General features: G+C 41.2%; 1 protein-coding gene across 2 annotated transcripts in view; it reads right to left on the bottom strand.

Annotated features, from left to right (window-relative positions):
* The window catches only part of LOC109851751 (TWiK family of potassium channels protein 18-like), a 42,491-nt gene that overhangs the window by 12,664 nt on the left and 2,383 nt on the right, over positions 1-27,444 (bottom strand). The window contains exons 3-8 of one of the 2 annotated variants that reach the window (XM_020422133.1): positions 27,091-27,259; positions 10,972-11,128; positions 10,763-10,850; positions 10,098-10,288; positions 9,345-9,529; positions 8,058-8,206 (exon numbers count right to left, since the gene is read on the bottom strand). In XM_020422133.1, coding sequence (XP_020277722.1) covers positions 8,100-8,206; positions 9,345-9,529; positions 10,098-10,288; positions 10,763-10,850; positions 10,972-11,128; positions 27,091-27,259 — 897 coding nt within the window. In that variant the 3' untranslated portion in view covers positions 8,058-8,099. The remainder of the gene's footprint in view (positions 1-8,057; positions 8,207-9,344; positions 9,530-10,097; positions 10,289-10,762; positions 10,851-10,971; positions 11,129-27,090; positions 27,260-27,444) is intronic. The other variant, XM_020422134.1, reaches the window with a different exon arrangement.

Below are 27,444 nucleotides of genomic sequence, written 5' to 3'. Positions count from 1 at the left end.
CACTACTAACGATCTCGTGGGACTGTAAAGAAACGAAAATGTTATGCGTACAGTTATCCCCTTAGTAATCCTCCCTCTTCCAGATGGATGAGAAATAAAGAAGCCGTGAGGATGGAGTCATCCCGTCTACATGGAAAGAGGAGAACTCCCTCGGGATTAGAGGATCTTGAAAGTATCGACTCTTCTGCGGAAGACTCTATTCAACCGGGAAAAAACCCCCTTGCTTGACCTCGTTTCTTGTGACCAGCGAAAATTAAAACTGTCCCCCGGCACAGTAACGGATAACGACGATACGGTTTTACAAGAGAATTTGTTTTTATTCCTCGCAATTTTCCGGATCTGTTCGCGCGACGCGCAGAAAATATCCGGATAACTTGATCCGGAAAATTAAAAGGCATTCAAGAAACACAGCAAGTCAACTGAAAGAGAGAGACTTGCAGCAGCAACATCACCTGAACGATAGCGAATGAAAAACATAATGTAGAGAACGACGATTGCATCTCTGTTTTTCAACTATTATTAATACATTTGTTTTCAACAACTTGAGATAACAATTTTTTCCCTCTTATATATTAAGGACAACAATGACTTGTCGGTACTTATATATCCTCAATAAAAAAATTGATGATATATAAGTCTTCTTATTTGAGTCTTTGTTTTTATTTTATCTTATTATTATTTTTCTATTGTGTCCCATAATAGCTACCGACAAACAAAGTTATTGTTGTCCTTAATATATATTTTGTCTTTGTTACAATATTTTGTGAATTAGGCTTAAAGCAACTTTGTAAGCTGCTGTCTCGCCTTATAAATCGCTTTCTTCACGATACTTTCTTCTTGCATAAAAATTCCGTATTTAACTTAAGTCTGTAATAAGGTTATTGTTATTATTTTTAATAACGTAAAAAAAGTAAGTAAACTCTTAAATAAAACTTGATGAATTTTTTTGTAATAAGTTGCGAAAGAGCGTTTTCCGTTAAAACTGCGACTCGTCCTTGTTTTGAAAATAGCCGAGAAAAATAGAATGAAAATTTTCTATCGCGTAAGTGGAACCAATCGCGCTAAAAGACCTTCCGTTTCTTTGCGGATCTTTCCGCTGAAGAAAAAAATACGAAAGAGAGAACATAGATGGGAAGTAGCCAGGGGAGAAAACAAGAGGGTCTTGTGAGAAGATGCGCCCAAGGGAATCCTTGGGACGGACACAAAGTGACAACTGTATACGCGCTTCGACATTATGAATTATCTAGTTGGCAGTGACGCCTGCGCTGTTACGCGCGAATTTTACCTGGCGAATCGACAAACGCGTTGCCTTAAGCGCAATATGTATGTATCCTGTAAACTACATTTTCGAAATATCGAGTTGCCGCGACTGTTACCCAAAGCAAATGCATACGTTTATACACGAGAACTAACTCATCATGGGAATAACTGCGCGAAAATACGAACGCGAAAAAAAGAGAGATTTTAAATAATGGTTGAAGAAAAAAAGAGATTTAAAAAATAGACTTAAATGAGAGAGAGATCTCATTTTGTATGAGAAAATTTCTCTGTCGAAAGCAAACCCGAAAGAAGAGAGCGCTCCTCGCGTAAAAGGACCGAGTTTACTTCTCTCTCAATAAATCGCTTGAAAAGAGAATAGGAAAAAAATGATATTTCTTCGACTTTGCGAAAAATCTCTTGTAGAAAAAGAGGAGGGCACTGCTTCACTCGCTTACCGATCAGTGGGAAAACGAGCACATAATTTGCGGTTTTTTTAAGAAAAAAAAGAGGAAGAGAGAGAGAGAGAGAGAGAGAGAGGCAGAAACAGAACTAGTCGACGTAAAAACAAATTCGGACTAGAAGCGGAGATTACTCGTAAACTTGAAAAACTTTCCGCCAAAATGTGATTTTTTTCGCGCTCGCATTTTCGCCCGTTCGCTAGATATATCGTTTACCAGGTGAGACGGTGAAAATTTAATGGGCTCCGCGTAAAGCTCGTAATCCTCGAGATGGACGTTAAATATTGCACAAGAATGGTGTAGCAGGAAGAGGAAGAGAAGAGGAGGCTCGCCTCGCTTGTGGATGAGAACGGCTGTCGGGAACCGGAAAAACAAACGCTTTTAAATTCGATTTCGCTTACTCGTAATTGAATCTCGACTTTACTTTGAGACGCGACAAGGAGCGAAACAAAGCAAAAATACAAATTTCGTCGAGTGCCGCATCAATTTCTCTCGCACGCGGCGCAACTTTCGGCGCGCGAGATAAGTATAAGTCCATAAGCGCGCAATCGGATCTTCTCTTTTTTTTTTTTTTGTAATCCGCGCAAACGTCGCGCGACACACGTTCGTCACCGGACGATACTTTCATCCGGAAGCGCGCGCAGATTACCTCTCGCAGAGGTAAAATAATCCTTGCGACTTTTTAATCGCACGGACATAAAATCAGGATAAAATTGCATTGTTAACGAGCGTGTTGAATGTGAATGGACATAAGAGTGAATTCGACCGGGGGAGGAAAAAAAAAAAAAAGAAAAAAGAAACGAGTCCGGTGAATGCGAAGAATCGCTGCAAATAACCGGGAAACCGTTTACGCGCGCAACGAAAAAAAGCCTCGAAGGGCCTTTCAGTCGCGAAATTAGAGATTTTGTCAATTGAGTTCGACGAAAAGTTCTTTGGATATTGCGGTTTGTAACTATATGTACATATATTGTATATATATATATATATATATATATATATATATATGTAATACACGCAAACGAATCTTTCTGACAAATCGACGGAGACAAGTACACCGCGGCTTGGCAGCAACAGGACTATCACTTACAGGTCTATAGGAGCGAGAACGTGGGCGCGCGGCGCGAAGAGGAGGAAAAAAATTCTGCTTGACACACTTCCCTGCGCCGCTCTCGCATAATGCCATATATACGTTACACCGATGTTCTTTACGCCACCGTCACGTTTTGTGCTGAGTGCCCTTCTTTTGCGCATATACATAAACTACCAGCGTAGTTATTAACAACGACTTCAACGATCGAGCAGTCGTCGTCGGTTCCGCAGAAACGGCAGTGTTTGAAAAAAAAAAATTCCGCGCGACTTTTTTTTTATAACTTTAGACAATATACTTTTATTTAAATGTATCAGTAAGGTATTTGTTTGCATTTTTTAATAAAAAAAAAAAATTACTTCAAGTTTTTCTAGATCTTTCCTCAACAATATGAAAATGACTGAAATTCAGTCATCGCGAAGAGATTTTAAATCTCACTCGAGAGTGTTTCAGGCAGACAGAGAGACAGAGACAGACAGAGGAGAGAGAGAGAGAGAGAAAGTAAGAGAGAAAAATTCAAGATATCTCTCCTGCGTGCTTGTTCACGTCAATGTTTTTTCTAGGCAAATCGAAACGATACCGTAAACCACTTCTATAGGGGAGAGGCGAATATGCTTTCCTCTTTTGACGATAGCATCTCCGCGCCGCCACATGGTTCCAATTCGCGCGAGGCGGCTTAGAAGCGAGACACTAAAAATACATGTGAATGCATTGTGTGTGCGATGCTCGTGCGTCACGTCGATGCACGGGGTCTCGTCGTTTCGAATGTGCGCGTTTGAAAAAAAAAAAAAAAAAGAAAAAACTTGCTCAACTCCTCCGCAACTTGTCACTCACCTTGTTCGGCGATCACCGTCCTCTCTTCCCTTTTCTCACTCTTTGCGCTTCCTCGGTGGCAATTCCTCAAGTTCCCACGGTCGTTTCACGGGACATGTCGCACCGTCGAAGTAGAGAGAGAAAAAAAAAAAGAAAAACTTCTATTCTCTTCCGTCGTCTCGTTGTTCGTGCGCGCGGAGCGGAATTTCGCGAGAAGAACGCGCGCGCGCTCCAGAAACTGATGCCGATTACGTCCAACTATCCGCGCTCATCTTTACGACGATAAACAATAGGAAACGCCGTCGTCGCTCCGTTCGTCATTATTTTCTTCACATCACCGTGTATATAATAATATTATATTACCGCACAACGCGGATCGTCATTACACTCCGTACGGATATCGCTCTTCGATGCGCTCGCATCGATTTCGTTTCGATGACGAAGCGAAGGAGTCAAGCAACGACTTGACTATAATTGGCCTATATCACTTATCAGGTAATAGCGTCTCATTATGGTCGACACGTACCACTTGCCGGTGATAGCGTCTTGTGCACCCGCATCACTTGCGTCCGATATCGTCTGACTATGATCGACCCGTATCACTTACGGCTCGTGACGTCTGACTATAATCGACTCGCATCACTTACGTCCGATATCGAGGAGATTAGTCGAATCAGTCGATTGGACGAACGCATTTCGAAATGCGGCACGATTGAGCGCGCGCGTTTCTTTTTTTCCTCGTACATGTTACTTATTCATTCTCGTTCCGCTTTCTCGCACGCTCGGTGATCGGTGTTGCGAGAAGGAGATCGGATGGAGATCGTTATGTGATAAATTTGTTGACGTGACCGATTATTTCTCGTGTCATTTGTGCGCGATTTACTCGACGTTTTCGCATCCGCGCTTTTAATCTGCAATGGGTGTGCGACCGACCGTTATCCCGAGGAAATCCCTGAAGAGCTATATGACCGTCTCGAATCACATCCGCTCCTTATCCTGAGAGAGATCGTTCTGAGACATCCTTTGTGAAAAATGAGCGCTCGATCGTCGGACATACGAGATGATTAATTTTTGAAAGGTCGGGACGCTCGGGACTTGAATAAACTTTTCAATTACCAAATTCTCGATGAAGGAAGAAAAACCGATAGAAGCTCGAAAATTGCTCGCACACTTTTTTTTCTTTTTAGTCTGTGTTTTTTGTCGCTTATCCCATCGTGATTAATTGTTCGCTGACTGTACAACTTCTTGTACAACGTACGATCATTTATGACGATTTAATATGTATTAACTCTGATGCAAAAATCTTCGATTCATCGCAATTAATTGCATCGCGTTATAATTGTTCCGCGTTTAAATCGATGAGTATATTTTTATCATACGTTTGAAGAAGCGTCGCGAAAAAATTTGAAATCGTTATATTATACGTTATCGAGTTATACTACATCAATTTGTCAGTTAACACGTTGTCCTCCAAAAATCCTTTATTACATTTGTGTGTGCGTGTGTGTGTATGTGTGTGATTAAAACCGATTTTCTGATTGTCATGCTACTGATCGAGAATTTGTCGACGTCGTCGATTTGTACTTGCCGAGGAGGTTTGTTCTACGCTAAACGTCGTCCCAGATGTGCCGGAAGAGCTCCATCGAGTTCTCTGACTCTATGGACGACGACGAGTCCCTTCGGTCGTCTGTTTCTCTCACGAGTTCTCTCCCTTTCTCCCTTTCTCTCTCTCTCTCTCTCTCTTTCTCTCTTTTTCTTTCTTCAGTTTGGAATTCACTTCCCGTGAAACTTACTACTGGCACGAGACGCGACGAACATCCAGTCCCGCAAAATCATCGTCTTCTCACTTAGAGATCAATCCTTGTGTGACATCAAACACCAAGAGAATTTCAAAAGTTCGCAGCTGGTGAATATCGAGCCGACGACGAGGCCGAGCGACGACACGGACAAACGATAAAGCGTGATTCGACACTTGGATAATGATATGAGGTACTCGAGATCGACCACCAAGATCCTCCTCTCTTTGGATCGAGACCGCGGTCGAGGGGCTTCGATCGGCGACGCGACAACGAAGACGAGACAAGACGAGACGAGACGAGACGAGAGACGAGGTCAGGGAACGCGGAGCGGAACGAGCGACGGCGGAGCGAGCGAGTCGTTCGCAAGAAGTGTACGCCGGCTTATACGTATGGACGCACCCCCGTGGCGGCGGCAGGGCGCAGGATCGCCCTCCGTGTCTAGCCGGGGGTGGTCGTGGCGCATGTGCGGCAGATGCGAACGGAGAGAGATCCCCGCATGCGGGAACGCATAGTATAGCCTCGTTCCGTCGACCCGGTCTCTTCCCTTCTGTCCCTCCTTTCTCTCTCTCTCTCCTTCTCTCTCTCTCTCTCTCTCTCTCTCTCTCTGTCCTCTCTTCAGTTTCCTGTAAATTTTCTTCTCGGCTGCATTATATATGCACGCATCAACTTTTTATTTTCGTTCTTTATTACATTTAATGACGACAAGCAAGTCCGAGCGTTTGGACTTTGCAGTCGAGAGAGAGAGAGAGAGAGAGAGAGAGAGAGAGAGAGAGAGGATTTTGTTACGGAGCTCTTCTCTCGGAGGATAAATGTCTCTCGCCTCCTCTCTGTCTTTTTCCGCTTCTTTTTTTTTCTCGTTTTTCCTTCATCTCTCACGTCTCAGCTTACCCTGCCCGCAAATCCTCTCATCGCGCGGCTCGAGGTGACGGACGCGACAGGCGGGTCGCGACCGGCCTCGTCTTTTCAAGTGCGCGATCATTCGCCGGACGTAGACTAAGTAGACCGGTCTCTCTCATTACTCGAGACTCTCGCACAGATTTTTCGAGATTCACATTAGCACTTTTCGCACGCGAAACGCACAAGAATCCGTTAAACTTCTGTGTAACGCGCGGAGGAAGTTCTGTAACAATACGTGTGCACGAATAATACGTATGTACACGAATAACACATGTATGTACACACCCAATGTATATTCCAAACACACGGTGCACGCGTAATAATTTAGAACTCTGCAATCAAGCAAAAAGTTTTCGTCCGTCAGTTCTCTTAAAAATTTCGAAAAACAATTCGCCGGATCTCGCAAGCGAATTTGCAAAAATCAATAATCGCGAAACGGGCCGACTGTTTTTAGCACATCCAATCTGTGTATCCGCGCAACTATTTTATGAATCTCGCTCAAACTTCTCGCGATAACCCACTCGCGGTCGAATATTTTCGAACGTCCTCGTTCGTTCTGTGCGGGGAAAACGCGTCAAGTGGACGAAAACGGGTCGCGCACGTCTTAAAAAACGTCGATGGCTCTCTATCTTATCGACGAGTAATATCCGATACATGTATTTTGCTCGCTATCGTGCAACGCGGAGACAAGTGCGCCAGTTATTTCTCGCGAGCCGAATAGTTTTGAGCGTCGTAATCTCGAGTGCGTTTCATCCCTTCTCTCTCTCTCTCTCTCTGCCTCTTCGCGAATTTCACAGTCCCCCAAATATCCGTCGACTTTGTGACACCCGATCACGCCAGTCTCGCGATTCCTCCCTCTCGTTCTGTACATCCTTTTCCGAAGGTTCTGCTTTATTTAGTTTCCTCTCGTACTTTTTAGAGATGATCTCCGATTCGCGCGCGCGTTCTCCCGCGGAGTTCCTTTCCCCTCTTTCTTTTGCGTAATTCGACGCGAAAGCGACAGCACCGATGTATTGTCCGTCGATTTTTCGCACGGCGTCGCTCGATCTCTTCTCCCACGAAGGAACGTAGTTCGACAAACAAAACGAACAAAAAACGGATGAGAAGTTCCAACAAGGAACACAATACCGGAAAACGATAAAATGTTATGCTCATCGCACATTTCCAACTGCGATATTTTATTTGCGTGTGGAACGTGTGTTTGTTATAACGTAAATTTTTGGTACTTAAATGCACACACACCAACCTCGTACAATAATTTGATTAAAACAAAACCTAACATATATTGAATCGATTGTTCGGTTGGAAAAATCTTTTTCTTTTCTCTCTCTCTCTTTCTCTCTTGAAATGTAAACGCGCAGACGGTTACATTTTTCTTTTCGGCGAACGATCCCGTAGAATTTATCGTTTACGATCTTTTTGCGTCGTGCTGTTCTCACTCTGTCGTGCTGTTTCTCCGATCGAACAAGCTCACCTCGCGCCCCCGATTTCTCCTTCGTCTTGGAATTTTAGGGAATCGAATAGATGCATCCGCATCCGAACAATTGCTTTTACGTTTATACAGATCGTATACAAACGAAAGACAAGAATGCGAATAAAAAAATAGTCACTCTATCTTTAATAATACGTATTACTTACACCGTCGTATTACGTACTGTTTGCGCCGTTCTCACTTTGCGAAAGACAAGGTTTTATTTCTCGTCGGAGAATACTTGAAACACACTGATTGACGTACACACTCACCGATTATCGTGATGATGCAGAATTACGTTGAGAGCTCGTTCGTCATCTCTCGCACCTGAAAATGTACTTGATGATGCGCATGAGAGAGCGCATTTTCGCGATCACCTCCTCTTGCATGAGATTGAAGCACATGGCAATCAGCGCCATTCCTGAGAACACACAACGGGAACGGGTAACTGTAAATACCACGCGTCTGCGAAGCGCGCGCGGAAAATCAGATGGGAGCGCGATTTTAAGCATCGCGGATATTATTGTCGCGCGAATTGTTGCGCGGTTGCGAGAGCAGCGGGCCCGGCTCTCGTGCATGCGCGGAAGCGCACTCGAAAGCACTTGAATATCTCCGCGAAAAATCTGCCCGGCAATCGGACATTGATTGAAACGGACTTAATGCGCTTGCTGCGTGCGGGAAACAGCGTTATATATATATATACAGGGTGTCCCAGAATTGCCGTACAATCTCTCGTAGGCAGGTAGAAGGAGTAAAACTGAGTCGAAAAGTCCTGAACCATTTTTTTCTATTATTTATAATAAAGGAGTAATTACTGAGTAAATCAGGCCAATCAGCGCAGACCTTTAGCCATACGCACGTCAGTGAGCGCTCACACACACGAGGCGCGCGGCTCACTGACGTGCGTCTGGCTAAAGGTCTGCGCTGATTGGCCTGATTTACTCAATAATTACTCCTTTATTATNGCTGATTGGCCTGATTTACTCAATAATTACTCCTTTATTATAAATAATAGAAAAAAATGGTTCAGGACTTTTCGACTCAGTTTTACTCCTTCTACCTGCCTACGAAAGATTGTACGGCAATTCTGGGACACCCTGTATATATACATGTGTATATATATATATACACACACACATAGTAGTGTCGGGTGCAATTGCGTTGCAGGATTTAAAAGCAGTTGATTCTTTTTTTGAAGCGATTGTCTTTGCGCGCCGCAGCGTTCACGCAGCCAAAAATTCTACAATAATTGGATTTCTGGGAAAAAAAATAGCTTTATATTGTTTCATTCCTCGGTTTGCCGACCGGAGAGGGGGCTAATCCACGCAAAATTGAACGCTTTTGTATGTCTTTATTTTGTAACGTACATCGAATCAATATTATAAAAATTTATATCGATATTATAAAAAATTTAACGTTAGCTGTGCTTTGTATGGAGATTAATTTGGAGTACAGAGGATTTAATTTTTCTTTGCTAAAGAACTGTGTTACGTTCGTCTCTTTCGTTCATATTTAATTTACATTTACTTTAATAATAATAACCTATGTGTAGAACTTACCGAGCATCAGGTACATGGAGCAGAAGATGAAAGACAGTTCGAGGCCTTGGCCGGAGTAGATCTTGTCGCCTGGGACGAAATCCCCGAAGCCGATGGTCGACAAAGAGACGAAGCAGAAATAAGAACCGTCCAGCATGTTCCAGTCCTCCCATTCCGAAAACAGAATCGCACCGCCCCAAATATACCTGACAAGAGGGACAAAAAGCGAAGAAAGATGCTGTCAGTTCGGGAAACACGTTCTCGCCCCGATGTGACTCTCTCCCGAATTTTCTCCCGTGACATCCGGATGTCGGTGGTTAAGTCGCGGAACGCTCGCGCAAACTGATCGCCGTCAATATACGGCAGATCATAAAGTCAGGAAATTTACTTTGAGATTCTACTTTAATGGAATCTCGATTCCAAAGACGAGAGATTCGATTCGATCTCGCGAGATGTCAGAATGCCCCGCGATCTTGAAAATCAAACATTTGTTAGTTATTCTCATGCTGAAAAAATTTGAAAAAATGTTCTACAAATTATTTGCAAAATTGCACGTTTGTTATGAGAAGGTTAAATACGATATGTAGTTCTTCTAAATATATCACGAATATCACATTTCAAACATTTTTTCTAATTTTAATTACAATAATTTACAAGTTAATATAAAGCTCGTCTGTCTCTGCAAAAGATGTTCTTCAAAAACTAATCTCGTAGCATTAGCAGTCTGATTATCTCGTTCTCTCGTACTCTCTCTTTCTCTCTCGACAGACTCACCCCACCATAATAAGGAGACAGAGAGTTAACGGCACCGTCACGTGTTGAGGATCGTAGCTGTCGCTCTCATCGTCGTCGTCCTCGTCGTTACCGTCGCCCTCGTCGACACTGCCGTCTTCGCCGTCTCTCGGCGAAGTTTCTTCCGGATCCAGGCTCGATGCATCCACATCTCCGTCGCGCGCGTTTACCACCTACAGATGCAAATTCTGTTTATACAGTCTTTATGTATATATAGAATATTCCAGAATTACATGCTGTGAAATCGATTGATCAAGAATATATATAACGTATTTGATTGAACACAGATCATTAATTTCCAACCATCTCCCGTCTCTTCGGTATCAATTTTATTGAATCGATTTCGCTATAAATAGACCATCTCATTCTCGAATAGTTTGTTAGAAACGTTTTCTTTCTCTTGGTCTTAAGTTAAATAAAGAAGAGACACTCTATCTCTAAAAGATCTATTAATATACTTCGACATTGACACAAAAAAAGACTTTCATTTCGTATTCCACTCTAACGTTTGCGGTTTTCGAGTGGTGTGCGGTAATTCTGCATAAAAGCTCTTCACATCCTACTGCATATCTCATGATGCCGCGCGCGCGCGCTTCGTTAGAATGCGATCGGGAATCTAATTCCGGGTTGCGGCGATCGTCACTCACCTGCCAGCGGTTTCTTTTCGCAACCGGATCATTCGATATCTCCGATGTTCTCGCGGTGTTCGTCGAACCGTACGATCTTCCCCGACACCTTTAAAAGATCGATCATGATTAATTCGACGAATTCGATGTAAGACAGACAGAAGTTCGCAAGATCAATAGGAAACGACGACGCTATCCCTCGTGAAGAGAAAAAAACCAAACAAACTCACTTGCACAGGCAACAACGGGCGTAGGTCCATTTGAAGCTTCTGGCTAGAATGTCGCCGATATTGCTGAGGTAAAGAAGGAAGAGAGGCATTCCTATTATTGCGTACACTATAGTCGCAACTTTGCCCCATTTCGTCTTGGGACAAATGTTGCCGTAACCTGCGCAGAAAACGAGAACGAGGCAAGTGAGTTTATCGACGAGTTCTCTCTCTCTCTTACTTCTTCTTCTCGTTGCGTCTCGCGTCTCGTTCTTGTTTCTTGCTTCATTTCGCTTTATGATACATTCCACGCGTGCATGAACGCCGATATAATTTTAATTAATTTATTGCCCTAATCTGCGACAGAACGAGGCTTATTGCGTCGTTCGATTTAATTAATCGCGAACCAAAATCTTCGTTTCGCGCAGAATATGAAAAAAAAAAAGTTAAGTTCGTGAAAAAATGAACTTATACACACAATGAAGCTATCGATAAAACAAAGTTCACAAATAAAAAGTTCCATGATTGAGAATCTATTCAGAATATCGTATGTATTTTATACTTCGAAGGAATACGTCCCTCGAGAATTGAATCGCATCGAGAACGACAGGGAAATTGAATCCTGCAAATCGTGAAAATTTCAGGTTCATCTCGCGGGTAACGTAAAAGTGACAACAAACCTACTTACTGCGCCTGGACATTCATGTTTCATAACGTCGGGAAACGTGGCCTATAAAAGGCCACGATTCTTCCACGAGACAAAGAAAAAGCACTACGCCTCGCGTTCATAAAGTTCGTCGACTCCGGTTGTAAAAGAAATATGCGTCTCTTTTCTACGTAAGAAATAATTTTCTGCAATATTGAAGGGAAAGAGCGCATCATATTCGATTTTTTACAATGAACGCGTTACTATTACAGTGCAATAACGCGTTAACGCAACGAGGGATGATAGAGGGAAGAGATAGGGGTAAAGTCCAGGAAGAGAGAGCGATATCACGCGACCGGTGCGCGAGAGCGTTTCGCTCACGGTCGATTAACCGTTTAAAATATAAAATTATTACGTCGCAATGTTGTTATGAATATTCGATTGATTTTCACGGTAATAATAAATTCCGTGTATGTCGCATGTGTTGCATTTTATCGCGAAATCGACGACACGGTTATCGATCGCTTCGTTGAAAACGAATTTAATCTACATGTAAGCGTTAAATGTTTAGCGAAACTTGATGACCAACCGATGCAAAAAAAAGTAACGTCTAATTGCGTTTACAATAGAATCACGTAATTCGTAATTGTTTAACAAAGAAATAAATTACTAAACGGTGTTTTTATTAATATTGAAAAGATATAACTGTGTTTGTAAACAATGACTTCTCTCAATTAACGAAACAGAACGATAAACAATACAGATATATTTGTCGAAATGCGACCAATTCAATTTCATTATACCACAATGTTTTTTGCTACACTCGTTTACCTCCCCGTGTAACAATGATCGTTCACGTTTCTTCCGCGTTTTTGGAAACGTTAAAGGATTTTTTGATCATTTACCATCTCTCCAGCAGAGAACATAAAAACACGTACAGAAACTTTTAGTCTCGTGCCAAAAACCCGTCGAATCAATGCGCGATATCAAGGAGGAATCGGAGCGTGCCTTGTAATCAAGCGAAAGTCGTCTCGAAAAAAAAAAATGCTCGTTTCTCTCTATTTTTTTTTCTATATATCCGCGAAGCAAAAATAGAGAAGCACGGCGACCGTACGTGTGACGAGAGCGCGCATTCAGCATGATTTCCCGAAAAACCGCATGTCGAACTTCCGCAATGCGAAATGGCCGGCTTCGGGATGCACCGGACGTATACCGGACCTTATATTTTCAAGGGTTTCCCGCGGTCTCAAAAATTGCGACGGCGTCGTTCGAACGCGACAAACGCAATTCTTTACGGACGTCGCGCTAAACAAATGGCCCCGCGGCAATCGCACAATTTACATTTTGATAAAAATTAAAAGTTCCGGGGATTCCGCGTCGCGACTCCGGAAAGTGCTGCAACACGTACAACTTCACAAGAGGTGGTAAAATTTACATAACGCATTTACATTGTAATTTACAAGTTCGCCATTCACGTGTCTCTGTCATTTGTATTAGGATTAGGTGAAATTATATCAAATTATCAAATTATCAAATTATCTCTCGCAATTTAGGCTTGTTATTTATTTTCTGAGCGTGTGTTGCTTTTTGTAAAAAAAAAAAAAAAAAACGCTCGATTTAACATCATTCGCTGTTCCCGAGAAAACAGTCGAGACGCTTTAATAAGCGCGAATTTTGCGTTTCGTCGGACAGAGTCAACAGCAAGGGGGTTTATGTAATAAAGTTAAATTCAAAATTGATTAAAAGTTTGGCGCCGATAGTAATATCGCTCACCACCTCGTCCGCAATCCCTGAGCGGGCTGCCAAATTTTGTTAGTACGGGACCTCTCCCGCTGAAGTGTGTTCACCAGCGTTTGTAATTCGGGGCAAAGCAGCCGTTTCGTCGTCCCGTGCCGTGCACTCACGCACGATCTTGTTAATCTTCGGATACTGGCAACCCACGTTGACGATTTACGGGCGCGACGGGGACACGTAGTGGACGCTCTCGCCGAGCGGGTCTTTCGGCGGTAATAAAACGACGACGGCGGTGCGGCCGATTGTAAATGCGATCGTAAAGTCGGCAGTAAACGGACGTTCAAGCTCCGCTAGTTTACCGACGTTTTTACGACGAGCGCGTTCCGCCGCGCGTTGCTCCTTTTCGCGTCCGAAAAGGGCCCGAGAATTCGATGATGCGCGCGCGGGAACGTAAATCGCGTCCACTCGGCGGGTCGTTCGTGAAAACAAGCGCGAAATTTGTGGCGCATCTGAGCTATCGAGGTCGCTCGTCGGAGGTTTAACCTTACGACGGTTGACACCATCGGATAGGGAATTGAAGAAACTCGCGAGAAATGACGATTTTCCGAAAAAGAAGACTTTGCCGTGACGTAAAATTATTTGCACAACTATAGGATCATATCATGATCTTATAGTTGATAAGATCAATTATAACGATCAATTAGATTGAGATAATTATGACGTATATATAAGATTTTATCTTAATCTTTTTGATTTTATTTTAAGAGATGGAAGTCGTTTACTTCACAATCAACGTTACATGTTGACACCTAATCGCTTTTACAAATTGCCAATTGATGAACCTAATAATCAAGTTTTTTGACATTTTAAATGAACTTTTAAATAGAAAGAAATAATATTTTGTAAATATTTACTTACAAGTGTCTACTTTACGAGAACAGGTTTCGCTCGTTCGCGCGAGAAGATGAAATCGTTGCGTCGTAAAAATCCTCTTCGAAGTTCGCCGATGTCCGATCGCGCTCTGTCACGTTGCGAAAGCGCTCTCGGCACGATCTGTGTACGACATCCGAAACTGCGACGATGACGCAAAAATGCATGAAAAGCTCCGTGAGATTTTTCCGCACGCGTTGAATAAACGACGGCGAACGAGCGCGTTCCGCTCGTCGCGCGAGCGATTTTGCAGATAGACTGATTTTTCAGCGTCATTGTTTAATGCGTGCGACTCTACGTGAACAAAACACCGACTTTGTTAATTCAATCAACAGATATCCGAGACAATTTTTTATTTATGTTTTTCGAAGTCTATTGACAGCAATAAAAAACAAAAAACATAAAACAAAAAAAATACAAATATGACAGACAGATGCTACATGACAACTGTGAACTATGTGCGGTTGTGGTTCGTATCGTGATTTTGTTAAAACCGTGTAACAGCTGTAACACAATATTTACTCTGTCAATAATATCAAAAATAGAATATACTTTGCTACTTTATATTTTGTTGTGAAAAATAAAAAATTATTAACATTATTGTATTCCCTTAATTGTAATGACACATTGCTATGTGCAATTGTTCGTCAAAGTAAACAGATTCGAAAACGTGAGTTTTTCCACAAATTTCTACAAATTATACGTATATATAAACGTGACGTATATTTATATTCTACTGCCTTAACATTAAAGAAATTAAATCTCCGGCAGTCTTTCTTTAACAGGCTACAAATGGAAATGTTACTTTTATACAGTGTACTGCAAACTCCATTTTACTTTGCGTTTAGCGTACGTTAGCTTTGAAGGTAAAGAAGCGGAAGAAATTCAAGAAAGGGAAATTCTCCAGGAAGAAACAGCGTAGCCCATTAAAAATAGACATGCTTGCTCCTTAAATGTTCTGTCCTTTAATTTCACTGATCTTTTTTGCTACGACGAAGCAAAAGAAAATAAAATGCATTTCTCTCTTTTACTTACATATTTAATAACGTTATCTTGTATTTCATATTTTTTTACTGCAAAAAATTTTATACTGCACATTTGCACGGTGAATGAAACTATACGCGTGTTTCTTTCGTCGACGTTCTTCAAAATCAAAGATCTATTTTTTGATTAAAGGCCAGGAGAAATAACGCGTACTTTGACAAAAAATTGTAAAACTTATTGTCAGATGGAAAAACGCAGTGGAAAATTACAAGCACGTTCGCAATATATTGAGAAAGCTAGCCACGTGTGTGTGTGTGTGTGTGTGTGTGGCTGGTTTACGTAGTAGATACGTTTTTTCATTGTTTTAGAATCCCGAAAAACACGGACGTAGGTCGTTGTGCGTGCAACTTTTCGGTTTACCTCACAGTGTAACACGCGTGTGCTTCATAGTTGGAAATGAAAGCGGAAATAATGGGTCATGCATGCGAAAATTAACGTCACGTTACGACACAACGAATGTGCATAAATCTACGCGCGCGCGTGTAACGAGTGTCCTGGAAAAAAATTCCAGTGAGTTCAGAAATTCTATTCCAAATAAAACAGAATTTTTTTCATCGACTTGTGTTCGATTTGACATTACGACGTTTGTCTTAACTGTGTTTTACAAAAGATTATAAAATCGGGGAAGTTTTCACAGAGTTTTCCAGAAAAAAAAAAAAATAAAGTAAACGCACAATGGTTACGTTTACCTCAATGTAAGATGTTTTATTTTTTATATAAACGTTTTGAGATAATTATCTCAGATATCGATTGAAATCGAGAAGTTCGGAACACCGTGTATAAAACTCGTGAAAAAGTAGTATAAAACATTAAAAAGCGTGTTCCAGCTATATCCCTTTTGATCCTCTGCGATAAAAGCGGTAATGTCGATAGTAAAAAATGATACCGAGACCTTTTTTTGGATGTTGAAATATTAAAGGTTCAATGCGCAAATCGTGGGAGTGTAGGCTTTGTGTCTTCTATAGACAATTTTTCCGCGTTATTTAACAGGCGCGATTCGTTCTCGACAAACTTATTGCGATCTTGATGCGGTATAGAAATGTAACAAATTAATTTGTATTATATTCTTCAATCGGAAAGCGTCGAATCATATTTTAACGAAAATATTAACAGTTCTCGAATTTCAATTTGCAAGGACGACAAGTTTTGTTTTTTTGTTTGATAAAATATCCGCCAGCGTTTGTTTGCTGACGGCAATAGTTACAGCTTACAAGAGCGATCGAGTATTAAAAATTTCTATTGTTTATATGTTTTTATTTGTGATTTTGATAGCGCGGCGTGACGTTTTCTCTCGCTCTAAACGATCTTGCGCGCGCGTATCACGAAAGATAAAATTATATTTGAAAATGTGAGACGCGCAGAATTTCTCCGACGATGGGAAATCTCTGTGTGTCTCGCGCGCTCGCATTTCACAGCAAAGAAGGTTTGACTGCAGTTCAAAGATGAGAATGCAATAAGCAAAATATGGCCGCTGGCAGAGCTTGCGCGACCGAGTTTCGACACGGTTGAAAATTAAATCCCAACTCCGCGCGCGTCTACCACGAAGAGACAAAAGTCTCTCGTAAATCTTGAACGGCGCGGCAATGTAAGTAACAATTCGACGCGTTTTGTTTATGCAATGTGCAGAAATCTCGCAATCTTTGCCCGATAAAGAAAGTTTTCAGTAAACAATTATCTCATCTTTAGATTAAAAAAAAAAAAAGAAAAATTTATTTCATTCTCGCTATATTCTACGCTAATACTTGTCGACAGAAGAAAAATAAGGGAGAGACGCGCGTACCCCTATTTCGTGAAAATATGGATCGCGTAATTGTTTTGCGATTTTCGTTCTCGACGTCGTGGAAGTGGCATTTACGAGCCGATTTTGCGATCACGAAAAGAAAGAATATAAGTCGTATTACAAGTCGTTCAAGTGAGTTCTTACGCTCTCGGTGGTAGTAGTGGTGGTGGTTTAACAAGAAGAATCACGTGGAGGGTTGCAGAAATATCTTGAACGCCGCGGCGGCACACTTTTACGTCATCAATTTTCGCGAAGATTATTTCGCAATAAGCGAAAACGCGATGACGACAATTCCGCGTAAAAATACGACCAAAATTCCGCGGCATATATATAAAAGTAATTGAGTGCATCAGCTGATGCATCAAAACGTCACGCGGGTCGGAAAGCTTTCGACACGCGTGACGAAAAACGAAGAGCGACGATACGAAATATAGAACAACGAGAGAAGTTTATCGACGAGAGCTACGTGTGTGTTGTCATTGACACCCCGGACTTTCCGGCCATTTTGCACGTACATACAATCGTTTTTCTCCGGCGCGCGCTCTCTGTAACCCGCGGATTGCGTAGACACATCGTATGCGTCGCGCGTTTTCCTCTAACACGCAAGTGAAACAATTGAAAAAAAAAAAATCGTTTTACGGTAACTCCAGCGAGCTGCGTGTCGTCTCGACAACTCGACGGCAAGCGCGTCGTCAAGCGAAACGACTCGCGTTCCCGCAAAGCAAACGTTATGTAAACTAGTACCAAGAGAGAAAGAGAGAGAGAGAGAGAGAGCGACGTCGTTGGTTATTATTGCCAAACCTAAATCCATCACTAAATGAGTAACGATACCTGCGTTGGCGAACTCAATTAAGCTGACCGTATATATAGAAATGTCGCCGGACTTCAGCGGCGCGAAGTTGAAGTTTTTCACCGTCGCGCACACTACAAACTGGCCGTGATGAATACGTGAGCGCGGGACCGTTCTGCCTGTTTATTATTATCGATTTCTTATATACCAATTTAACACAAACGGCTTATGCAACATCGACAAACGCCGCGAGCACTAACAATTTATCGAGTTTATCGGATTAACGATGTAACTGCGCAAAAAATCTCGTGCATCAGATTTTCCAGGAATCCGCGCTTTTAATCTTATTATCGGCTTCTTGAAAAGTGAAATTTTTTTAACTCACGGATTTTAATTGGCGATCCAATCAAGCGGATGTTGAATATTGCTGTCAATGTTTTTTTTTTTTTTTTTTATTATTTTTTGTTTTGTTGAAAAAATCAGATTTCTCTTGATTAGATATTACAAAAGATATACAGCGAGAAAACCTTGGAGTTGACAGATGTTAAGATGTTAACATGACGCGACGTTTACAATTATTTATAGTTTCTAGTTTACACGTACGTTATAAACTACTCACGTATGTTATATAAAGTTGCGGCGTGTCGAGTATATATGGTTACAATTTGCGAGAAACGTGACAATGGGGAAACTATTTTCAGATTATTTGCATCCGCGCGTGTGTAAAAGCTTTCAATCCGAACGCATCGCTTTCGGATAAGGTGTATTTAGTTTTAACGATGTATGATATAATAATAGCAAAGCGCGCTCGTCGATAAGCGCGCGTTGCGCGAGGCGTAGCCATGCGCAACCACCGGCCGATGTTTATCATTTTCGCTAACTGACAACAATTTTGGCAGCCGCGAGAGATCGCCCATGATTTTATTCTCTTTCGCTCCCACGATGATTTACTGTTCCCACACCGCGACATAAATTAACACGTGATATACGCACTCGTCGTTTCCATTTGCGGCGATTCGCCGAGAGTGTGTCACTCGCGCGATATAATGGAACACAGTAATTTTCAAAATTCCGATAAAAAGAGGGACAAAAATACTTTGCGATTTAAAATTTACAAACAATTGCAGACAAGATTAAAAAAATTCGAGCTCGGTAAACAAAGCGCAATAATTTGCTAATTCGTATTGACTTCTAAATCATATCGTCGTCGAGATACTCTTCGAGATACAGGATGATTGATACGGAAGGATGATTAATTAGAAGCGCGGGGGGTGTCAAAGCGCTTCTGTCTCGCTCGTATCCGGCGGCGCGGATGGCATTATCGGCATAACGACACGCTTGTCTTGCCGCGCACGTAACAGGTATCACGTGCGCGACGTATCAGGGACATTAGTCCGACCGTGCCGGGCGTCCGGCCAGGGAATTATTGGCGATTAACCAAAAATACGGAAACCGATATCCTAGGTACATGCGTACGTGCGTGTCGTTTATTTCTTCGTCCCGGAGCAACGAGCAAGTCGTCGCCGTCGTCGCCGTCATCGTCGCCGTAGTCGTCGTCGTCGTCGTGGCGATCAATTATCGCGAGGATTAATCGCGGGAGGATTTGTTGCGACACCAATTTATCGACTTGTCAAGAAGTTTAACGTTGAAATGATTTCCACTGAAAATTAATTATGCCCGCCGCCGGCGCAGTCGGACAATCGATGTCCGCGCTTGATTTATATCGTGTTGTGTTACCATGCCTTTGTGATATCGCGACGATTACACCTGAAATTCCGAATAATCTGCGTGCAACTGTTCAGATCGATAGAACGCGTGTTATCTCTCTGTGCGCTTCGAAATATGAATAGTTTTATTTTTTTCTTTTCGGAAACGGGTTTCAGCTCTTTCGATAAAAAAAAAAAAAACCCAATTGTCCGGATAGTAGATGTTTTGGCGCAAACACGAAGTAAGTGCGCATTGCGCACAAACAATCAGTAGTAAATTAGAAATAGAGAGAAGTTCGATACTTTTTCTTTCAAGCCAACTACGCTAATTACACCAACCTGCGCCGCGCGCGCGCTGCGCTTCTCGCGAGTTTCGCTTCTACCACGCCGGTTTCAAAGAATTTCCTCGACACCCCTTAAACAAATTAGCCGACGGCTTATTTTAATTGGCTGCTTCCGAGCCCATGATAGCATAGATTAAAGAGAAGTGTATATAGCGGGCGGGAATATATAAAAAGTAACTGCTGTATAAAGACCGTCTGAAAAGAATCTCGTAATATCCATATTTTTAGCATTTTTTAAACTTTTAATATGCTTTTAATATTAATAACTTCCGCGAATCGTCAGAATTTAAGATTATAGAGATCACACGATTTCTTACGTAATATTTATTATATATGTATATTTATAGAGATGCAAAATACACACACACACACACACATACACACATTGTCATTTTTAATACGTCGCTTCGTTACAACGTAATATATCTCGAATTGTATGTTTATGACGTACAACTGTTTCATAGCGTATTTTTGTAATTGTCAGAACAAATGTAAAAACTAATAAATTTCAAAAGCTTTGAGAAAAACATTTCCATATCAAAAATATGCCGGAACAGCGCGCAAAAAATGTTACCGAAATTGTTCGAGATCACAGAACAATTTCTCTCTCCTGTGTGTACACACACAAGCATCACGATCATCGAATTTTAAGCATTCCCCCTGCGGTAACCAACCAACCCTTCGGCAATCGACCGAAATTCTGCGTCGCTGAATACTGACGCGCGCCGTCATCAACCAACTCGTTGTCCGAGCTTTGCCTCGTCGAATCGATTCCCGGGTTTTCTCTCCCCTTGAGGGTAGCGACCCTTTTACATTGGTACCGTAATCGCCGCCTGTCATAATATACGGGACCGCACTCGTGTCGCTCTTTTGAGTCTTCCGGAATTAATTAAAAAGATCTCGCCACCGCACTCCCTGCCGAAAAATTCGCTCTCTCGTCCGTTATAATCCTCCCGTCTGTTTCTGCGTCCACAGAAAAAAAGGCGTTCACGCAAAAGGAAACTGAAGTGCTTCTACGTCGGAAACCGAGAAGCAAGCTTCTAAAATCTCTCGCGAAGGAATACGCGACGGCTTTTGTGTTTGATCCTTCCGTCGAAGGAATTCTCGACGGTGAAAAGAAATTTTTTTCTACACACAGTAGAGTCGTACGATGTTTAACATGCACGAAAAAGTAATTATTTTGTACCAGATTGTAGAATACAATGTAAAAAACAGAGTCGAGTAGCAAACAGGTAGCACGGTAATATCGTTGAATAAATCTACAGTGTTTTTTTCTAACAAAAGACAGAAGTTTTCTGAAATAGTTCAACATTTCGAATTGCGTTTAATTATATATTACTAACACAACACAGGCGCGCGCTACGCGCACGCTATTATTATATTTTTATTTTAATGTGTTGTGTCAGTGAACACAACCTGTCACCGCGATGACAACTAATATATACATCTTACAAATCATATAATACACATATGAGAGATGTCAGAAATAACGCATGAAAATCAAACTCGAAAAATAAAAGAAAAAGAGGAGAATAGAAAAACAACAACGTGACTAAAGTCATGTGACAGGGAAACGAGTAAAAAAAGAGAATATTATATATATTATATATAATATTTTATATCTATATATAATACACACACACACATATATATATATATATATATACGTAATCACGTCACGACCAAAGTCAGTGACCCGGCGCGGTCGCGCGGCCGAGGTCAGTAACCCCGCCGCGGTCGCCCGGCCGAGGTCAGTGACCCCGCCAAGGTCGCGCGGCCGAGGTCAGTGACCTTGCTGTAGTATGTATATAATATACAATATATAGTATAATATTATAAATGTATATATTATACATATAATATATAACGTTAAATAATATATATTATATATATAATAAATTATATGTATAATATATATTATTTAACGTTATATATAATATAAATTAGAGTCGCGTTACTTTAGTCACGTGTTGTTTTTCTACTCTTTCCTGTCACTTGACTTTACTTTAGTCACGGTTTTAATTTTCTCCACGTATACAATGAACTGTCAAAATCGCTTTTCTGTCATTATTTATCCCCTCGATCTTACCAATTCAATTCGACTCAACTCGACTCGATCAACCAATCAATCGGCAACGCGGAAAAGAGGCAACAATGCGATAGATTTGATTCCGAAACGCGCACTTCGCGGTACATATGGATTTTTTTATATAGAGAAGAAAGAGAAGAAAGATACGTGTGTGTATACGTGTATATATATATATATATATACATTTGCAAAAAGTTAAATCCATTTTTTTTCTCTACACAATCTAAAAGGACGTGATACATTCACTCGCAATCCGCCGCGGAACGGCGTAAACGGGCGAATGCGATAAGAAGGGATTTTCGACGTCGACGACACGTCGTAGGACGTTGGTATCCCATTACGAGAGAAAGAGTAGAGCGTGGGTTTCCCGTGCCGTATTTCCGGCAGGAGTTTCTTATCCACTTCGGTCGAAAAGCGTGATATCGTGGCCGCCATCGCGCGATAACGTTTAAAAACTTCGTCCGGTGTAATTTCACACCGTATGTGTCGTCGCGTAATCTACAGCAAACTCGACGAGCGCGGTTTCTTTGCTGACGTTGTATTGATAAACTTGGCTCTCTCGAGCGAGAAAGTACGACATCTTGTGCGAGATTTTACGTGTGAGATATTACCGATATGATACAATATTTGTAATTGCAATTTATAATTATATTACTACAATTGAATCTTATATAACTGCAATTCTCTCGAGAAACACATTCGTGAGATGGAACGGTGATAAGTTTTGCTACCGAGATGCGGATGTAAATGAAACTGCGGAAATTACGCAAGCGAAAGACCAGATGTAGCTGGAGCACGACGTGGCGCAAGAAATTCGAGTTGTCGCGGCAACCCGTTCCGCCCTCGATTATAGTCGCGAAAATCTCTGTTTATTTGCATACGGCAAAACGTCGCCGTGCTGAAGATGCTTTTTCAATCTTCGGCGAGGCAAGTCGACGACAACGACAACGACGACGACGACGAGTCTCGGAGATATCGCGATCGCGTAACGGGTCCTACACTCGACACGACCTTCGTTTTGTGTGTTCTCTTAATTCTCGAGACCGCTATGTGTAATGTGCGCTATGAGCGAATCGATTACCGATTCAACGACATTGACCTGGATTTTTTTGAAAATATTTGAGAAGCTCTTAGCATCGTTCCTCGGACGTAATACGTGTGTACACGTGTGCATAAAACGAATACGTGCGAACGTATATTGGGAATTAAATCAGGTTTCGGGGTCGGCAAATTTGAATCCAATCGAATCGATATTCTTGTACGAATACGAAGAGAGACTTCTACTGTTTTGGCTCATGAATTTTGAAAGATCTCGGAAACGACGGCGAAGCGACGAAATTTACGTGGGTGACGTAATATATTCCCCGAAACTTTCTTTATGTTAATTCGCTGTCGCGGCGGGCCGAAGTTAAACGAACTGGCACAATGAGAAATAAATATGGTTAAACGAAAATGTAGTCGCGACGGGTAAGCGCGCGTATTTGGTTTATTATTATTACTCGTTTTACGCGAGGGTCGCTGGTTTTCACAATCGATAAATGTTAGGAGCAAAAAAAGAGAGATGGAGAGAGAGAGAGAGATGTAAATGTAACGAAAAACAAGAACTAGGTTACTATTCTTGTGCTTTTCTCTGCTTCTGGCATGTCACTTCAATATTAATTTTATCAAGTGCAACCATTAATTTTCTCGCAATGAATTTTGCAAATTTATTCTTGGAGAAATGTTGTTACACGAGAGAGGTGCTAGTTGAGTATAAATATAAATTTATTTGAAAATCGATTATACATCGACGAATTTGTAAATAAAGACTACACTAATTTTTATTATTTTGCACTAACATCTGCGTTTGACTTTTACAGATCTTGGATACTTGGATTATTTTTTTTTTTTTGTTACACTTTCGAGTTTCTTTCATTTATTTGTCTTAAAAAATTATTGAGCATTATGTAAGATATTACGTAAAAAGAAAATAAAATATACATGAAGATTCATTTCGTCGTCGAATATCTCTGGCATTAGGACGCGCGGGTCCGGCGTATATTATCTATCAGCTCAACTCTAACGAAACTGAAGAAGTTAATTGCCAACGACGACGTGTGCAGGACGTCGATCTTGATGGCGGGACCAAACATCAACGTTCTCGCGACGAAACGAACCGACCTTTCTCGGTGCGGTCCCGAGAGATCGAGCGATCAGAGCACGCGACGCGCGCGTTAATTAATTTCCGGCCTAACGAAGTCCTCGGCGCGCAGACCGCCGCAGATTCGTCGTCGCGCAGGGCACGTCGTAGACGTACGACAGGTAATTTTCGGCAGCAATTCGATTCCGTGAAGGATATCGGATACGAGGGGAAATGCAAGACCGAGCGCCATGATCCAATTTCGCGATTTTCACCAAAACGCTCTCTATCTCTCTCTCTTGTGTCTCTTTTCGTCGGTTATCAATACCGCTTATCTGTGCCGTGAAATAACAACGAGCGTTGGCCGTTTGAGATACATAATACGCACGAGAGATCATGATTCGCAAAGCAAAATGAAATTATTCCCAAGAATCAGAATGGCTTTTAGCATTTTTACATTATAATTAAAATTTAAAATTGCTTTTAGAGAATTAGGGTAAAATAAATTAAATCTTTTTTTTTACTGATTTTTTAATGCGGAAAACCTAACACGCGGAATCAAAATTCAAGAGAAATTAATTAATTTTCTTATTAAACCGTTGCACGGCCCATCATTCGAATTGCGCAGTTTAGTGTTAATTGACTAATGCGCACTTTATCGACATGATTGCAATTTTGAGAGAAGAAGAAGAGAGAGAGACACCGAGAGAGAGAGAGAGAGCAGTTCATCGATATCGAATATTCTATATACCGTTAATTAATTGTATGTTAATCCAGAACGACCAGCTTTGCAACGCGCTGACTATCGAGAACAACTCGGATAATGTTGGAGATTGAAAATAATTACAGCGTATAAATAAAATCCTCGATCTGGCGTTCATGCGCAAAACCTTCTAAATAGCATTCCCGCGAACGTAGCTATTAGTGGGCTGTAATTGTCAATTACGATAGAGTGTAAATGTTTGCACGACGTTGTCATTGTGTGTTGCAAATTCTATTAAAATTATATAAATTATCAGAAATGTAATTAATACACAGCTAGTAGCGTTGAAATTTATTTATTATTTTGCCTATCAGTTTAATATTAGCAATATTTGTATTAATTTCATTCATCAGAGCGATATTTGTGTTTGACCGCAGTTTATTTATATTAATACTTCACATTAATACTTTATTATTTATATTGACCGTTTGGCCGGAAAGTGTCCGATTAAACCCGTATTGGACACATAAATAGATTTCGATAATATATCGCAGATACAGAGTGTATCTGTTTGATCGCAAGCCGAACTACTTTTACATGTTTCTAATTTATGCGATAGATATTTGAATGAATTGTGCAATTTTTTCGCATAATTTTGTCGAGTAATCATGATTTATACTCTTTGCGCATTTTCCTCTCTTTCCCGCGCACACACGTATACATCATGATGTTGGTGCAGCACCGCCATGCACCACCGCCGAGAACAAAGCCGCCATCACGTTAAAGTCATTAATATCACTTTACCCTTTCATTGCCGTGGCGCCGGAAAATGATAAATTCTCCGCGTCTCAGAACATCAGTCGTCGCTGGATGCAGCAGCGACTGTCCGTCGTTTCGCGTCGATTCTTTCTGTTCGATATGCAGTAACCCGATCTCTTTCTCGGCGCGTCAGAAGCCGGAAAAGAGTGAGAACGAAGCGAGTCTCATGACTCACGCGAAAATCGATAGATAGACGACAACGAAGAAGTGCGCGCTCTCTTTCTCATTTTGATCCCCCGTTAAATCTTAATTGTTCACATCGAGATCGACGAGAGAAAATTCTCTATTCTCGCACATCAAACGTAATTTTTGGTATTTATTCGAAAGACTTTTTTCTGATAAATTTAACAATTAATTTCATGTATGTTTTTTATAGACAAAGTTCAGAAATAAAGCAAATTGCGTCGATCCGATTCTCTTTGCAAAAGCCTTTATTATTAGAAACGCTTGACACACAGCGAACCTGACTGTTTAAAATTTGGTAAATTAGTTAAAAGTATCAGCTTTCCAACACTTGAAACTATATCAAATTCACCAGATACTATTCTAACAGATATTCGGATTTAACGTAATTGAGTGAAAATCGCGAACAAACAGAAAATTTAACGGACGCATTTCTATCACATTTACTTCGGTTTTTCTTCTTTTCTCTCCGACCGGTTCCGATTTTATGAATTTTTTTTTTTTTTTTTTGCTTGACTGATATTTCAGACAGCTCAAGATTTATGTATATATTTTTCAGCGAGATATCCGCCCCCACAATTTTACAATTTAAATTCGCTTCCTTCCATTTTCGGGCACGGCCGCTTATTTGGAAATGTGTATTGTTCGCTTGAATTTCTATTCGCGCATTTTTCTTACCACATTGCGCCAGGTGCTAAAAATAATACTATCACTAAAATGCCAGACGGTAATTTTGATTTATTTCAGATATCAATTGTCCGAATATCTAACGTTCTATTTCATTCGCTTCGTGTCCATTCAAAGCATTAAGAAACCGGCCAATCAACCACGCCGTTGAATGTAGAATTCGAAGACTTGCGTCTTTATAGCGAAACATTTTCTCATACAGCCGAGACAAGAGTCTCTAAGGAGATTTATCAGTCACGACGAGAAAAGTGGGCATTAGCGCGGCATTAACGGCGCAAATAAGCGGCGCTCTGTTTAGTGCGGCGGAGTATATCCGGCAGCGAGTAAATTGTCTACATTTTTCAAGAGTTTTCCCTGACGTTTACCATCACGTTTTCTCTCCCGGCTTTACTTCTTAAAGATAAACGCGAATGCGTCGGTGATGCACGTTTCGTTTAATTGCAAAATTAAAGTAAATTAACAGATTAAAGTTAATTGATAAATTAAAGCGAACGAGACGTCGAGAGCGCGAATATAACAAGAAACATGTGTGTGTATGAGCTTGAGATAAAAAAAGACCGATAACTCACCGATGGTCGTTATCACAGTCAGAGAATACAGAAAAGCGCCGGCGAAAGTCCACTTATTTTCCTCGACCCCGTCGTAGCCATTTTTTATGGCCGACACCACCTTCTTCTGGTAACTCTCGAGGACGACCCTTACCTTTGCTTTCCAGATCTTCTCCGAGAACACGTTTTCCTGCGCATACAATATCAACGGTGTCGAAAGATGTCTTGGAGAAAAGTGTCCTGTCTTGTCTTGACATTAATGAAACACGCACGGCGAAACCTCGAAAGAATTTAAATCAAATTTAAATTTAATACAACATCTCAACAATTCTCAAAGCAGCAATTTGTAATCCCGATATCTAATTTTATCGCGAC

This window comes from Pseudomyrmex gracilis, unplaced genomic scaffold (assembly GCF_002006095.1).
Source record: "Pseudomyrmex gracilis isolate BER0280 unplaced genomic scaffold, ASM200609v1 scaffold_20, whole genome shotgun sequence".
Classification (NCBI taxonomy): domain Eukaryota; kingdom Metazoa; phylum Arthropoda; class Insecta; order Hymenoptera; family Formicidae; genus Pseudomyrmex; species Pseudomyrmex gracilis.
The sequence above is the reverse complement of the archived record's forward strand: the minus strand, read 5'-3'. Positions and strand labels throughout refer to the sequence as shown.